Source organism: Garra rufa, chromosome 11 (genome assembly GCF_049309525.1).
Source record: "Garra rufa chromosome 11, GarRuf1.0, whole genome shotgun sequence".
NCBI lineage: Eukaryota > Metazoa > Chordata > Actinopteri > Cypriniformes > Cyprinidae > Garra > Garra rufa.
Window position 1 is genome coordinate 46,653,445 of NC_133371.1, and position 15,422 is coordinate 46,668,866.

A 15,422-nucleotide genomic window follows, 5' to 3' on the forward strand; every position below is an offset into this window, starting at 1 on the left:
AAGCACAGCAGGTGAAGCGTTGAGCGGCAGCTTACCTGGAACAGACGAGTCTTTTGAAGAGAGACGCGGATCTTCGCTGCGCTTTCATGCGCGATGGACTCTATAGAGACCAGTCACAGCCTGTCATGCAAATTCATCAATTCCCCTTCATCCCGTTCACACGGTAACCTGGCGTAGCCATGGAGACCGCTGGAGGATGCTGAGGATGGCCTGTTCATGAAGGCAGCATCAAAACTAGCATTTTGGATTTATATCAGGGGATACAATAATCATTTACCTTTGTTTTTTCAGCACGTTTCTGGACTTAATATGAATCATTTCATGATTTTTTTTTAATTACAAGAGTGGTATATTTTATTTAGTTTCATATTTTTGTATTTTTATTAGTATTTTATTAGTTTTATTAGTATTATTATTGTGGGTCAGTAATTATAATAATAATGCAAGTTTATATTTTAATATTTTACTGTAAAATAAAATAATAGTATTAAAAAGTAGGTTAATATAATATATATATATATATATATATATATATATATATATATATATGTAGGTTAATATAATATATATATATATATATATATATATATATATAGTAATGTCTAATAGTCTTAATTTCTTTGTTTTCAAATGTTAAATCAATACAGTGTTGCTTCACTCTGATTAAAATATTACGAGAGTCATATTTCTTATTTAGTTTCATATTTTTATATTATTATTATTGATTATATTATTTTTTTCTTAAATAATAATAATAATAATAGTTATAATTATTATACATATTTTCTACTGTAATATTTTACTGTAAAATAAAAAAATAGCATTTAAAAAAACAATGTTAATATAATTATAATAAATTTGCAGGGTTTGAAAATAAAATAAAATAGAATAAAATAAAATAAAACACATGGCAGTCTTAGTTTCTTCTTAATTTCTTTTCTTATTTAGTTTAATATTTTAATATTATTATTATTATTGATGGTTGTTATTATTAATATTTTTCTTAAATAATAATAACAATAATACTTATAATAATGATTCATATTTCTCTAGTAATATTTTATTGTAAAATAAAAACAGTATTAAAAAAAGTATTAAAGAAAAAGTAATTATAATAATTATAATAGTTAAAAAAAAAATTTAAATTAAATTAAAATATCTTAATTTCTTAATTTTTAAAACCAACACATATTTTATATTATTATTATTGATCGTTATTATTAATATTTTTCTTAAAAATTATTTGTTTTGTAATAATATTTAAGAAAAAAATAATAATAGCCATCAATAATAATAATAATAATTATTATTATTATTATGAAATATCTATATTAGTAGTAATTAATAATAATAATAATAATAATTTTCCCCTTATATTTGTATTTGCATTATAAAATGTATTTTTTCTCATATTTTTTCTTATAGATTTTTTTAAAGCATTTAAAGAAGTTTTATGTCAGTCCTCTGTAACTGTGCAAAATTAAAATGTGCATTTAAATATCTTGGCCTCATAAACAGTTTGCTAAAATTAGCAGCGTTCTGTGAAGACACGTCGTGGTCTGCAGTATTTTTGCTCTTCAATGCGAGAGCAAATGTTCAAGAAATTTCTGAAATGCCTCGCGTGGAGGGAGAAAGAGAGAGACAGAAGGCAAAATAAATGTTTAGAAATTATAATTAAGCGGCTGACATCTCTTTTGGGACATAAATTATTCATGTTTATTTGGAAGGAGAATTAGCATGTGGTGTTATAGAGGCAGAACGGAGAGTCTCGGTCTCACAGGAGCTGCAGTGATGACGGATGATTTTCGGATGTTCAACTTTTCGTTCCTTGTGACGGTGTGTGTAAAACCAACCTGTTTTATGTCATTGTTGGTGCTTATATAATCTACATCACTTCCTGAAACTGAATAGCACTTCCTGTGGACTTTGAGGACGTGACGGGCGGTGAAATCAGCCTGGCGTGTCTGAACCGGATCAGCAGATGTTCGTTCTGTCAGATGCAGAAATAGATCTGGTGTCACATCAGAGAGAGGAAAACTTCATAATTGAATCTTCTGTAGATTTCATGTTAAATCCTGTGAAAGTCTGCACAATTCATTGAAATAAAATGAAAATCATGATATGGAACAGTGTGATTATCATGTCACCAAGGCTGCTAATTGATTAAATAAATGTATGTGTTGGCAGGGGCGGATCTACCGGGGTGGCACGGGGTGGCAATTGCCACCCTAAGAAAAAGCCCATTTGCCACCCCAGCACTGTCCTAAAAAACTGTGTTCTAAAAATAAAAGAGTTTCCTCGACCGATTTACAGCAGCGACTCTGTATTTTGATGAGATAAAAATAGCGTGCGTCCTAATCATCTATCAGCGTCGCCCTGGAAACCAAGGACCGACAGCTGGAAGAGCTAGTCAGATGCGATCAAGCGAAAACATGCCGGGAGGTTGTCGCATCCGCGATGGCTTGAAAACGACAAATACGAATTATTTTTAAAATTAGTAGTGAGGGCTCGCAAAATCGCCAGCCCGACGTCCCGGGGCTATTGTGTTTTCCTGTCGGGCTACCAAAATGTTTCACCGGCCTCCCCGACGGACTATCGTAAAGTAGAGGGCTCCTGCGGGTTCTAAACTCCTCAATTTAGTTGTATCAAATTTAAGGCCATAAAAACTTTTAAATACGTTAAATAGAATAAGAAAATGCTTAAATATAATTTTAAGAGGTCTCAGTTGGGGACGGAAAGACGAGAATCGCGATAGGGCTGGATAAAACTTCAAAAGGCAATGATGTCATTGAATAAATATGCGCGCTGCACGTTTCAAAAAAGTTTAAACGCGGCACGGATGTCAATTTGCAAATTTTCAGCTGTTTATAGTCAGATTATTGCAAATATTGACCCACGTTTTTATGCAACAAACACATAGAGTTGTAAATGTGAAACAAATTAATGTGCTTTCTAAAAATCGAAACAATTAAGACAGTAATATTTATGTTTTAAATAAATATAATCAATTATACTTGATTTATCCCTTTTAATGGTATAAAGGCTGAAATGCCATTGTATAAGACGTTTTGTTTTTGTGAAAATCTGAATTATAAGTCATGTCATTTTATGGCTTAATACAGTATGTTACATTGTCCAACCCCACTCATACTGTGTTCATTTTACATGTGCAGCTCTTAAAAAGGGTCATACATTGCCCTAAATAGATATTTAAAAATTCTGCAGATGCACTGTAAATAGTGAAAAAAATAAAATAAAATCCTTCATATTTGTTTGTTTGTGTATTAAAAATATTTTTGATTGCCATTAGATCTGATTTTCTATATTTAAAAATATTGTCTTTTTTATTTGGGCTAGATGAATTAATGTTATAATTAATTTTATAGCTTCTTTTTGACTACCTTTTAGTACTTTTAGGCTAAAATGTGAAATGTATTTGTGAAAAACGTTTTTGAACTACAAGTTTTAGAATTTTAGTTTAGTATCATTTTTTTTTACAGTCATTTTATACCAGTCATTAATATGTTACCATAGACATTGCCCTACCCCACTCATTCAGTATTACTTTTATTTGTGCAGGTCTTAAAAAATACAAAAATAAAAATAAAAATACTGGAGATACTCTATAAATTATATTAATTAAATATTTTAAATTAATTTGTATACTGTATGTTGGCTATTAATATTAGGCATGTTATATGCAATCCAGACAGTTGTTTTTTAATAGCACAATAACATCTGTTTTAACACAGTGCTGGAAAATCTTGAAAATGCACCTTGAAAGTGCTTGAATTTGTCTTGTGAATGGTTAAATAAACTGTTGGTCATAACCTTGTTATTTAGTTTTTGGTCCATGCAAATTTGTTGGTTTGTTAAAAAAAGAAGAGATACTTGGACTTGAGGGACTTTTGTTGCTTTACTTGCACTAATATTATTGAATTTGTTTTCATGTCTCCTCCAAGATATTTGAATACTTTAAAATGTCATTTGGTTGCTCTTGTTGAACTGAATACTGTGATTTATTTTATTCATTTTGAAGATATTTGTTGGTGATTTAAATGTGGCTTCTGTATATTTATTATGTGTTTTTTACTTAAGGAAACTTGATCCACTGAGACTTTGTATCCATATGCAGTCTGCATTGTTTGTCATGCTTTGTAAATTAAACTTGGCGTAGACTTGCTACAGGTTTGCATATAACTCAGTAAAGAGAAGTTAAATATACCATACCATCTAATTAAATCTAACTTTCCAATCCAGATATCAGGTTCAAGTCGATCACACATCAGCTTTTATTTAATTTTTATAGGACAATGTAAAAAAGTGCACCCTGGTGTATACACCGAATAAGAATAGCGTTCCTTGAATCCACAAAAAAACATGCAAAGATGCTTGCTTCAGTGTTGCCACCCCTCATAATTTTCATGCCACCCCCTTGCCACCCCATGAATAATTTTCTAGATCCGCCCCTGTGTGTTGGTTTAAAATGATGAAATTAAGACTATATGTAACCCTGGACCGCAAAACCGGTCATAAGGGTCTTTTTTTTTATTATTGAAATTTATACATCATCTGAAAGAATAAATAAGCTTTCCATTGATGTATGGTTTGTTAGGACAGGACAATATTTGGCCGAGATACAACTATTTGAAAATCTGTAATCTGAGGGTGCAAAAAAGTCTAAATATTGAGGAAATCGCCTTTAGGCAAGGCAAGGCAAGGCAAGGCAAGGCAAGGCAAGGCAAGTTTATTTATATAGCACATTTCATACACAATGGTAATTCAAAGTGCTGTAAAAAAAAAAAAAAAAAAAAAAAAAAAAATGATTTCAAATTAATTAATACAGTAAAATGATTATGCATAAAAAAAAAAAAAATAAAATAAAAAAAAAACTTTAAAGTTGTCCAAATGAAGTTCTTAGCAATGCATTTTACTAATTAAAAATTAAGTATTGATATATTTGTGGTAGTAAATTTACAAAATATTGTCATGGAACATGATACTTAATATCCTAATGATTTTTTATTATCATAAAAAAAGATAATTTTGACCCATACAGTGTATTTGTGGCTATTGTTTTATTTTATTTTATTTTATTTTATTTTATTTTATTTTATGGACCACAAAATCAGTCTTTTCATCATTACTGTTTTCCTTTAAATAGTTATTTACAGTAATAATATTGTAGTCATACTAGTCACATATTGTTCAGCCTTACAAAATTATAAAATTATTATTGCAATTATTTAGTATTGTGATTAATATTTTTTTTAAATACTCAATTTTTATTTTTTATTTTTTTGCAGTTAAAGTAATATGAAGTTCTTAGAAATGCATATTGCTAATCAAAAATTAAGTTTTTATATATTAGGTAGGAAATTTACAAAATGTCATCATGGAACATGATACTTAATATCAATCAATTAATGATTTTTTTTTACACAAAAAAAAGATAATTTTAACCCATACAATGTATTTTTGGCTATTGCTACAAATATACTTGTGCTATTAAAGACTTTTATCTTTTGGTCCATAATATATATTTTTTTAATTTATATTATTTATTTTTATTTTATTTATTTTTTATTACATTTTATGGACCACAAAACCAGTCTTTTCGTTATTATTGTTTTACTTTTTAATAGTTATTTTACAGTAAATATTATAATATATAATGTGTGTATATTATATTATAATTATTATATATTTAATTATAATATATAAGAAAGATATATTATTATTATAACTAGTAATATTATTAATAATAACAATAAAAAAATAATATTGTAGTCATACTAGTCACATAGTAATTGTTCAGCCTTACAAATGATAAAATTATTATTATTACAATTATTTAGTAATATGATTATTACTTTTTTATTTGACAGTAAAATGTTACAATAGTAGTATTTCTTTATATTATTATTATTATTATTATTATTATTATTATTATTATTATTATTATTATATGTGACCCTGGTCTTAAGTAGGATTGGTATATTTGTAGCAACATCCAAAAATACATTGTAAGGGTCAAAATGTATGATTTTTCTTTTATGCCAAAAATCATTAGGATATTAAATAAAGATCATGTTCCATGAAAATACTTTGTAAATTTCCTACAGTAAATATATCAAAACTTAACGTTTTCATTTGAACAACTTTAAAGGTGATTTTCTCAATATTTTGATTTTCTCTACCCTCAGATTCCAGATTTTCAAATAGTTGTATCACAGCAAAATATTGTCCTATCCTAACAAACCACACATCAATGCACAGCTTATTTATTCAGTTGAAAAAATTGACCCTTGTGACTGTGGTCCAGGCTCACATATAGTCATTTAATATATAATCGCAATTTTGGTCCAAATTGTGCAGCCCTAAAAACAACAACAGCAAACTTGGAGCTGTTTTAAATCGCATTTTAAATTGCAAGTGCAGTTCTTATCAGAAAGTAGTAAAATACTGTTCTGTGTGTCTGTGGCAGAAAACCTGTTCTCAGTGTCATATCGTGACACATACGGAGCTCCTCTGAAGGCACAGGCGGTCAGCTTCTGTGTGTGTTTCCTGAATATGATCGCTTGACAGCGCCTGATTAAAAGTCAGCACACACTTGCAGAGGTCAGCGTGTGTGTGTGTGTGGTTTGTAGGTGAGGCGTCACAGTCGATGGAACAGCTTCATTGGGATGCGCACATGAACAGGGGAAGGCTGCTGTGTTTTTCATTCAGGAGGAGAGCGAGAGCTCTTCATTGAGTATGAATCAGTTTCTACTGCAGGATGAAAGCAGTGAGAGTTTATTCAGCCTCATACAGTTGACATCAAAAGTTTACATCCCCCTTTCAAAATCTGCAGAATGTTCATTATTTTAGCAAAATAAAAGGGATCATGCAAAATGCATGTTATTGTTTATTTAGAACCAGTGTTGAGGGTAACGCATTACAAGATCCATAATAATATGTGACCCTGGACCACAAAACCAGTCTTAAGTCGCTGGAGTATATTTGTAGCAATAGCCAAAAATACATAGTATGGGTCAAAATTATTGATTTTTCTTTTATGCCAAAAATCATTAGGAAATTAAGTAAAGATCATGTTCCATGAACATTTTTTGTAAAATTCCTACTATAAATATATCTAAATGTAATTTTTGATTAGTAATATGCATTGTTAAGAACTTAATTTGGACAACTTTAAAGGTGATTTTCTCAGTATTTAGATTTTTTTGCACCCTCAGATTCTAGATTTTCAAATAGATGTATCTCGGCCAAATATTGTCCTATCCTAACAAACCATATACCAATAGAAAGCTTATTTATCGAGCTTTCATATGATGCATACATCTCAGTTTTGTAAAATTTAACCTTATGACTGGTTTTGTGGTCCAGGGTCACATATTACTTTTTCCAAGTTACTAGTAAAGTAACACATTACTTTTTAATTGACAAGAAAATATCTGAGTTACTTTTTCAAATAAGTAACACCAGTTACTTTTCCCCCCATTTATTGATTAAAAGCTCTCCTGTCCCCATGTTGAGAGAAATTGTGAGTAAGATGTTCCTTTAGTTCTAGAATAAATGTGAACATGCATTAATTCATCTCACTCACTAAAAAAACAGATACAGTATTTGTCAAAATGAACAAAAACAGTGAAATTCAACACAAACCTGCAGTAATTAAATATGTTCAATAATATGTGTTTAATCCCATTTTATTAACCGATGTCTTTGCTGCCAACCTTCGATGATCCAATTCATCCATACTAATAAACCAAAATGACTCAAGATAATCTTAACATTTGTTTTCCTTTTTTTGTTGCTGAAGAGTTTATATTTTTTCCTCTGCGGTCTACTGTACAGACATCAATTTACTTTTCTCTAATCCTGAGGCTTTTGGTGTGAAAATGCTTTTACATTTGACAAAAATAGAACTTTTTATATTAAAAATAAACAAGCAAGCCCTGCCCAGATTTTAAAAGTAACGCACAAGTAACATAACGCATTACTTTGCATAAAAAGTAACTAAGTAATGTAATTAGTTACTTTTTTTGGGAGTAACTCAATATTGTAATGCATTACTTTGAAGTAACTTTCCCCAACCCTGATTAAAACTGACCTGAATAAGATGTTTACATGTAGTCCACAAGAGAATATATTAGTTGAATTTATAAAAACAACCCCATTCAAAATTTTCTTAATGATCCATAGCTGTTTTTTTGTTTAGTGATAGTTGTTCATGAGTCTCTTGTTTGTCCTGAACAGTTAAACTGCCTGCTGTTCTTCAGAAAAAAATCTTCAGGTCCCACAAATTCTTTGGTTTTCCTGCATTTTTGTGTATTTGAACCCTTTTCAACAATGACTGTATGATTTTGAGATCCATCTTTTCACACTGAGAACAACTGAGGGACTCATATGCAACTATTACAGAAGGTTCAAACACTCACTGATGCTCCAGAAGGAAAAACATGCATTAAGAGCCGGGGTGAAAACTTTTGGAATTTAAAGATCAGGGTAAATTTCACTTATTTTGTATACTGGGAAAAACACAAAGTCTCTTCTGTAGCTTCCGAAGGGCAGTACTAATTGAAAAAATATGATATTTAGGCAAAGCGAGAAAAATGTAAACATCTCCATTCTGTTCAAAAGTTTTCACCCCCGACTCTTAATGCATGTGTTTTCCTTCTGGAGCATCAGTGAGTGTTTGAACCTTCTGTAATAGTTGCATATGAGTCCCTCAATTGTTCTCAGTGTGAAAAGATGGATCTCAAAATCATACAGTCGTTGTTGGAAAGGGTTCAAATACACAAAAATGCTGGAAAACCAAAGAATTTGAACAGCAAACAGTTTAACTGTTCAGGACAAACAAGGGACTCATAAACAACTATCGCTAAACAGAAACAAAAAAAACACAGCTGTGGATCATTCAGAAAATAGGTAACAACACAGTATATAAAAATCAAGGGGATGTAAACTTCTTTATAAATTCAACTCTTATTTTCTCTTGTGGACTATATGTAAACATCTTTTATGTTATTTAATTCAGCTCAGTACTAAATAAACAATAACATGCATTTTGTACTGTATGATCCTTATTCTGCTAAAATAATTAACATTTTGCAGATTCTGAAAGGGGGGTGTAAACTTTTGACCTCAGTCGTATCACTTGTTACTTTATTGCTTCAAGTCTGTAGTCATTATAATCTGCTTTATAGAAACTGTGTGTGTGTGTGTGTGTGTGTGTGTGTGTTTTCTCTCAGGCAGCGCCACAGGCAGTTCATCATGGGGCTGATGCTCACCGTCTCATTAGACTCATTTCTCTCTCTGTGTCTTTATAATGTCATTCAGAGGATATTAGCGTCTGCTGTGTTTTACGGCATCAGCTGAGAGTACAACACAATACAAGTTTGAAAACTCACCTTCATCCAGTATTAGCACAGTATACGGTCACAATGCATTTATTACATCACAAATAGAACACAACAAATGAGAACGGAATAGAAATATGACATATCCTCTTGTGCTTTCTGTGTTGGATTAGAGCTGTGCATGTTAAACTGATGCATATGTGTGTGTGAGGTGCTAATTGCAATTCAGGAGGTGTGTGTGTGTGTGTGTGTGTGTGTGTGTGTGTGTGTGTGTGTGTGTGTGTGTGTGTGTGTGTGTGTGTGTGTGTGTGTGTGTGTGTGTGTGTGTGTGTGTGTGTGTGTGTGTGAAGGTCAGTGAAGATCTCAGCACTGTTGCTCTGTATTCTATAAACCTTTGATCTTCTGCTCCGTCCTGTCAGAACCATCCTGACGACATACAGAACACACACACATACCTCTCTCACACACACTCAGTAGCAGGTTTTTCTGATAGTAGTAACTTTATTTAATTTCTAATTTAAAAATAAAAAAGTAAATGTAAATAAATACTTTAAACTTTCGAATTGATAAGTATATGGGCATATTTAAAGCATATTTTAAAATGTTATTAAATGTATTGAAATACTAATGTAATGTATAAATCATTTAAAATCTGACATTTAAATTGCATTTTAAAAAAAAGTGAATTACTTGTTTAGCTTTTCCATACGCTTTGTGCATGCAAAAATGATAATCATGTTTACACAATAAAAGGAATCATAAATTGCATGTGTTTTTTATTATTTAGTGCTGCCCTGAATAAGCTATTTCACATAACAGATGTTTATGCACTCAAATGTATAGAAAAACATAATATAATAGATATGCATTGTATTTTTAAAATGTTGTAATGTTTTATTACATGTTTTAAAATGTTGTTAAATGTAATAAATAATTTAACGAATATCATAATTAATCATTTAAACTGCAACATTTAACATAAAAAAGAGGTTGTATATTTATATCTGAAATGATAAAAAAAATATATAAAATATATCATACATCATTTTAAATAAAACATTTGTTTATTTTTTATATTAATAGAATAGAATAGAATAGTCTTAGTAATTTTTTAAATGTTATCATGCTTTAATGCATGTTTTAAAATTTATTGAATTGAATAAATATATTATAATAAATAAGAGATGTTTATATATAATCTACAAGTCAAAATTATATCTGAAATAATAAAAAAATATAAAATATATCATATCAAGCATCTTAAATTCAATATTTTTTATAATATAATAGTCTTAGTATTTTTAAAATGTAATGATTTAATGCTTGTTTTAAAATGTAATAAAATAATTAAATTTTTTATATATATGTTAATGAATCATAATAAATCATTTAAAATGCAATCATTAAAAAGATGTTTACATATAGTCCACAACTCAAAATACTATCTGAAATTATAGAAAAATGTAGTATAATATTACACAACATAGTATATACTTTCAAACTGACAAATTAATAGTCGTATTTAATAGTTTTAAAATGTTTCATGTGTTAATGCATGGTTTAAAATGTAATTAAATGTCATTTAAAAAATGAAATGAATCCTAATAAATAATTTAAAATGCAACCTTCAGCATATCAGTATATAATATAGTATAATATAATATAATACGTATTGGTAGTCTAGAGTCTAGGAAAAAAGTAAATTAAAATGCCTTAAAATTACTGATTCTCACAGTGTTGTTTAATTTTACATCAGCAAGAAATCATCATGTTTAACATGTTTCTGTTTAACCTCACAATTCACAATAATAACTGTCTGTCTGTCTGTCTGTCTTTGTGTCTGCAGTACAAGCAGGTGGAGCAGTACATGTCCTTCCATAAGCTGCCAGCGGACATGAGACAGCGGATCCACGATTACTACGAGCACAGATACCAGGGGAAGATGTTTGATGAAGAGAGCATTCTGGGAGAACTGAATGAGCCACTAAGAGAGGTGAGGATACACAGATGCGTTTTCTATATACACTGAATACCCAGTGTTGGGGGTAACGCATTACAAGTAACGCAAGTTACGTAATAATATAACTTTTTCCAAGTTACTAGTAAAGTAACGCATTACTTTAATTGACAAGAAAATATCTGAGTTGCTTTTTTTTGAATAAGTAACGCCAGTTGCTTTTCCCCCCATTTATTGATTAAAAGCTCTCCTGTCCCCATGTTGAGAAAAACTGTGAGTAAGATGTTCCTTTAGTTCTAGAATAAATGTGAACATTTTATGTCACTTACTAAAAAACAGATACAGCATTCGTCAAAATGAATAAAAGCTTGAAATTCAACGCAAACCTGCAAAAATGAAAGGAGTCATCGGATGCCCATTTTCCACAAGTTCATATGATTCTTTAGGGTCTTAATGAAAAGTCTCTAATATACTTTGATTAAAAATTCTCAGTAGTAGTGTAAAAAAACACCCATTTACCTTGTCTAAATCAGCTCTGCAAAATTTCAGCTCATTTTAAGACATGGCCCCTTTAAATGCCACCGAGCTCTGCTCGCCCCGCCCCTCTCTGGGATTATGTTTACTTTAGCCGCGTTTGTCGGCGAAACTTGCCCACAAGCACATTATTAAGAAAGGCCATTTTCAAAGATACATAAAAACCCCTCATACTCACTTCTGCTGTGGGTGAAGCTGCATCAGGAACGATTCGCACGAAGATAGATGCATATGTAGATCGGGATCGGCGCTTTCCATTTAAAAAACTAAAGTAACGTTAAACCTCTGCGTCTTCAGCGGCTCAGATGTTGGTAGTAAATGACTACTGCTATGTTCATTATTACATCCAACAACAGAACACCTCAATCGCTCAATTAGAGTCTTCCTCTGCATCTGAGTCACACAATGGCGATCAGAGTCGGACTGTTTGAGCTCGGTGAGGGCGGGGCTAAGGGAAGGCTCTCATGTCAATCAACTGTATTTCGTCACAATGACAAGAAGCTGAGAATGATCTGATTTTAAAAAGGGGATGTTACTTTTAAAGATTAAAAAAATACCACTGGGTGGATTTTTTTATCATTGTAGGGTGGTTGTGTCCACAAACTACCAACACACATTAATGTTCAGACAACATGGAAAAGTTAGTTTTGCACCTGATGACCCCTTTAAATATGTTACATAATAGAAATATCCTTTATGTATTTAATCCCATTTTATTAACCAATGTCTTTGCTGCCAACCTTCGATGATCCAATTCATCCAGACTAATAAACAAACATTACTCAAGATAATGTTTTGTTTTCCTTTTTTTTATTGCTGAAGTGTTGACATTTTTTCTTCTGTGGTCTACTGTACAGGCGTCAATTTTTTTTCTCGAAGCCTGAGGCTTTTGGTGTGAAAAGGCTTTTACGTTTGACAAAAATAGAACTTTTTATATTAAAAACAAACAAACAAGCCCTGCCCAGATTTAAAAAGTAACGCACAAGTAACATAACGCATTACTTTGCATAAAAAGTAACTAAGTAATGTAATTAGTTACTTTTTTGGGGAACAACTCAATATTATAATGGATTACTTTTAAAAAGTAACTTTCCCCGACCCTGCTGAATACCTGAATGATGCATCCTGCAATGCAATGCATTCACATTCACCTTTCTTTTCCATTGTGGTGAATAACCTGGAAGTGATATTGCTTTTCACTTTACAGGAGATCATAAACTTCAACTGTCGGAAGCTGGTGGCGTCTATGCCGCTGTTCGCCAACGCGGATCCGAATTTTGTGACGTCGATGCTCACCAAACTCCGCTTCGAGGTCTTCCAGCCTGGAGATTACATCATACGAGAAGGAACCATTGGAAAGAAGATGTACTTCATCCAGCATGGCGTGGTGAGCGTCCTCACCAAAGGAAACAAGGAGACCAAGCTGTCGGATGGGTCCTACTTTGGAGGTACAAATGAATCGCAAACCTGGAAACACAAAAGTGGATCATGCACTCAAACACACAGTTTTTCTCGATTGCTTAAACACATTTGCCCAGTCTGACATCACATTTTCAAAACAGTTAACACACAGGATAAAACTGAAGCTCAATGGCCAAAATGACTCATTTTGTTAGCAAAATGCTCTAACACTCACAAAACATTAAAAACATGCAACATAAGCAAATATTTCCATCAAACACCACAACTTGTGGTCAAATTAATTTATTCTTTCAATCAATCATTACATGATGGATAACAAAATACAGCCATCAATATGCAATATAATACTTTACAAACTCAAATGGATACTGAAAAAAAAAAAAAAAAACTACCAAAGGAAACTTATGGGTGGAAATACTTAAAAAAAAAAATATATATATATATATATATATATATATATATACCACAGGTTCTCATCAACATTGCATTGAATGTTTTCCCTTGCAATGCACCAAGGGAAATACCTCCTTGCATGGTGTATCCATCCCTGGCAGTCCTCTGCACCTATGGCCAGGCAACCAGCATTCATTGCCTCCAGGAGGGGCATCTGCTCATATGGCCGGTGATCATACACCTTCCACCTCCAAGCAGAGAAGAACTCCTCAATTGGGTTCAGAAAAGGCGAGTATGCAGGGAGGAATTGCATCATAATACGAGGCTGTGCTGCAAACCATTCATTCACAAGGCGAGAGTGATGGAAAGCCACATTGTCCCAAATTATGACATACAGAGTCATGCCAGGCCTCAACGGCCCTCTTTCTTCGGGTGGAATCAGTATTTCTTTCAATGCATCAAGAAATGTGATGAGGCGTTCTGTATTGTATGGGCCAATAGTTGGTATGTGGCAAAGGACCCCATCATTGGATGGATGGTGATATTGGCACCCCTTGGTTCCTCCCGCGTCTCCTCACTTTACAGAGGTTGAAGCCGGCTTCATCCACAAAAATGAATTTGTGATGTGCCCCTTCAGCTTCAAGCTCCATTATTCTCTAAGAAAAAGAGCAAATTCATGAAGGCAAATTATCCCAGTCACATGTAACTATGGTAAACAAGGTATTACAATAAAAAATCTGTACCTGCACATACTGGAATCGTGCCTCCTTTACAGGGTTCGAATTACAAAGTGACTTTCGGGGGAGCCCTATTTTCCGATCCTGCCTGACTTACTTTAACGCTTTTGGTGCATGTTCGGGCATTTGAAACAATAGGTTTACAGTAAACCTATTTTTTACTTAGTAAACCGTTTACTTCAAAACGCAAGCGTCAGTCAGTGTTGTCAGTGTTAGGGCAAACAGCTCTGTCCATGGTTCTGAATCAACCGCGCTTAGGCCTACATCATGCAAATCAGGATGAAAACAGAATAACTCACATAACAATCGTAAAAAAATAGTAGCTGGTGCGCTGTCATCACTCCTCTTCGTTTGTTTTGTAAATCCAAATTGACTGAGTTTTGGCTGCTTTCTTTTTGACATTCTTATTAGTATCCACAGAGTGTTCCAAAAAACGAATAAAGTATGTGTTGAACTTGAAGTTAAGCTAACATTCAAATACCAACTCAGTGAGAAATTCAGAAATTTAGTAATTTCAGTGCAGCGCCGCCACGCATGGATGGTCACAGCAGGAGACAGCGGAAAATAGTGTTCGGAAATAGTAATGTAATGAGCGAATAAACACACAACATTGACACATTTTTAATATCATCATTTATTTCAGGAACCTTAATGTACAGAAAATCAAAATCTATATGCGACACAAAAAATGGAAAGTGTTTTAGAGCTCCCCCTAAATGTCTCAAAGTAGGCTTTCAGGGGAGCCCAGGTCCTTTTCAGGGGAGCCGAGCTCCCCTTAGCTCCCCCGTAATTCGAACCCTGCTCCTTTACAATGTCAGAGTTTCTTTGAAATGGAACTCTGTACAGCTGCTTCATTCTGACATGGTTTCGTTTAAGGACTCGACCTATAGTTGCCAAACTCACAGTGTTTATATATTTCTAAATGCTCCCTGATCTGCAATTACTGCTGCCTGGATTTCACTCAGTCTGATTGCATTGTTTGCCACTACCATATCTACAATGGCAGACTCCTGTTCA

The 15,422-nt window shown here is 32.3% G+C and overlaps 1 protein-coding gene across 1 annotated transcript in view; it reads left to right on the forward strand.

Moving 5' to 3' along the window:
- Positions 1–15,422, forward strand: part of hcn4 (hyperpolarization activated cyclic nucleotide-gated potassium channel 4) — a 150,285-nt gene that overhangs the window by 113,871 nt on the left and 20,992 nt on the right. The window contains exons 5-6 of the mRNA XM_073850542.1: positions 11,209–11,355; positions 13,061–13,301. Coding sequence (XP_073706643.1) covers positions 11,209–11,355; positions 13,061–13,301 — 388 coding nt within the window. The remainder of the gene's footprint in view (positions 1–11,208; positions 11,356–13,060; positions 13,302–15,422) is intronic.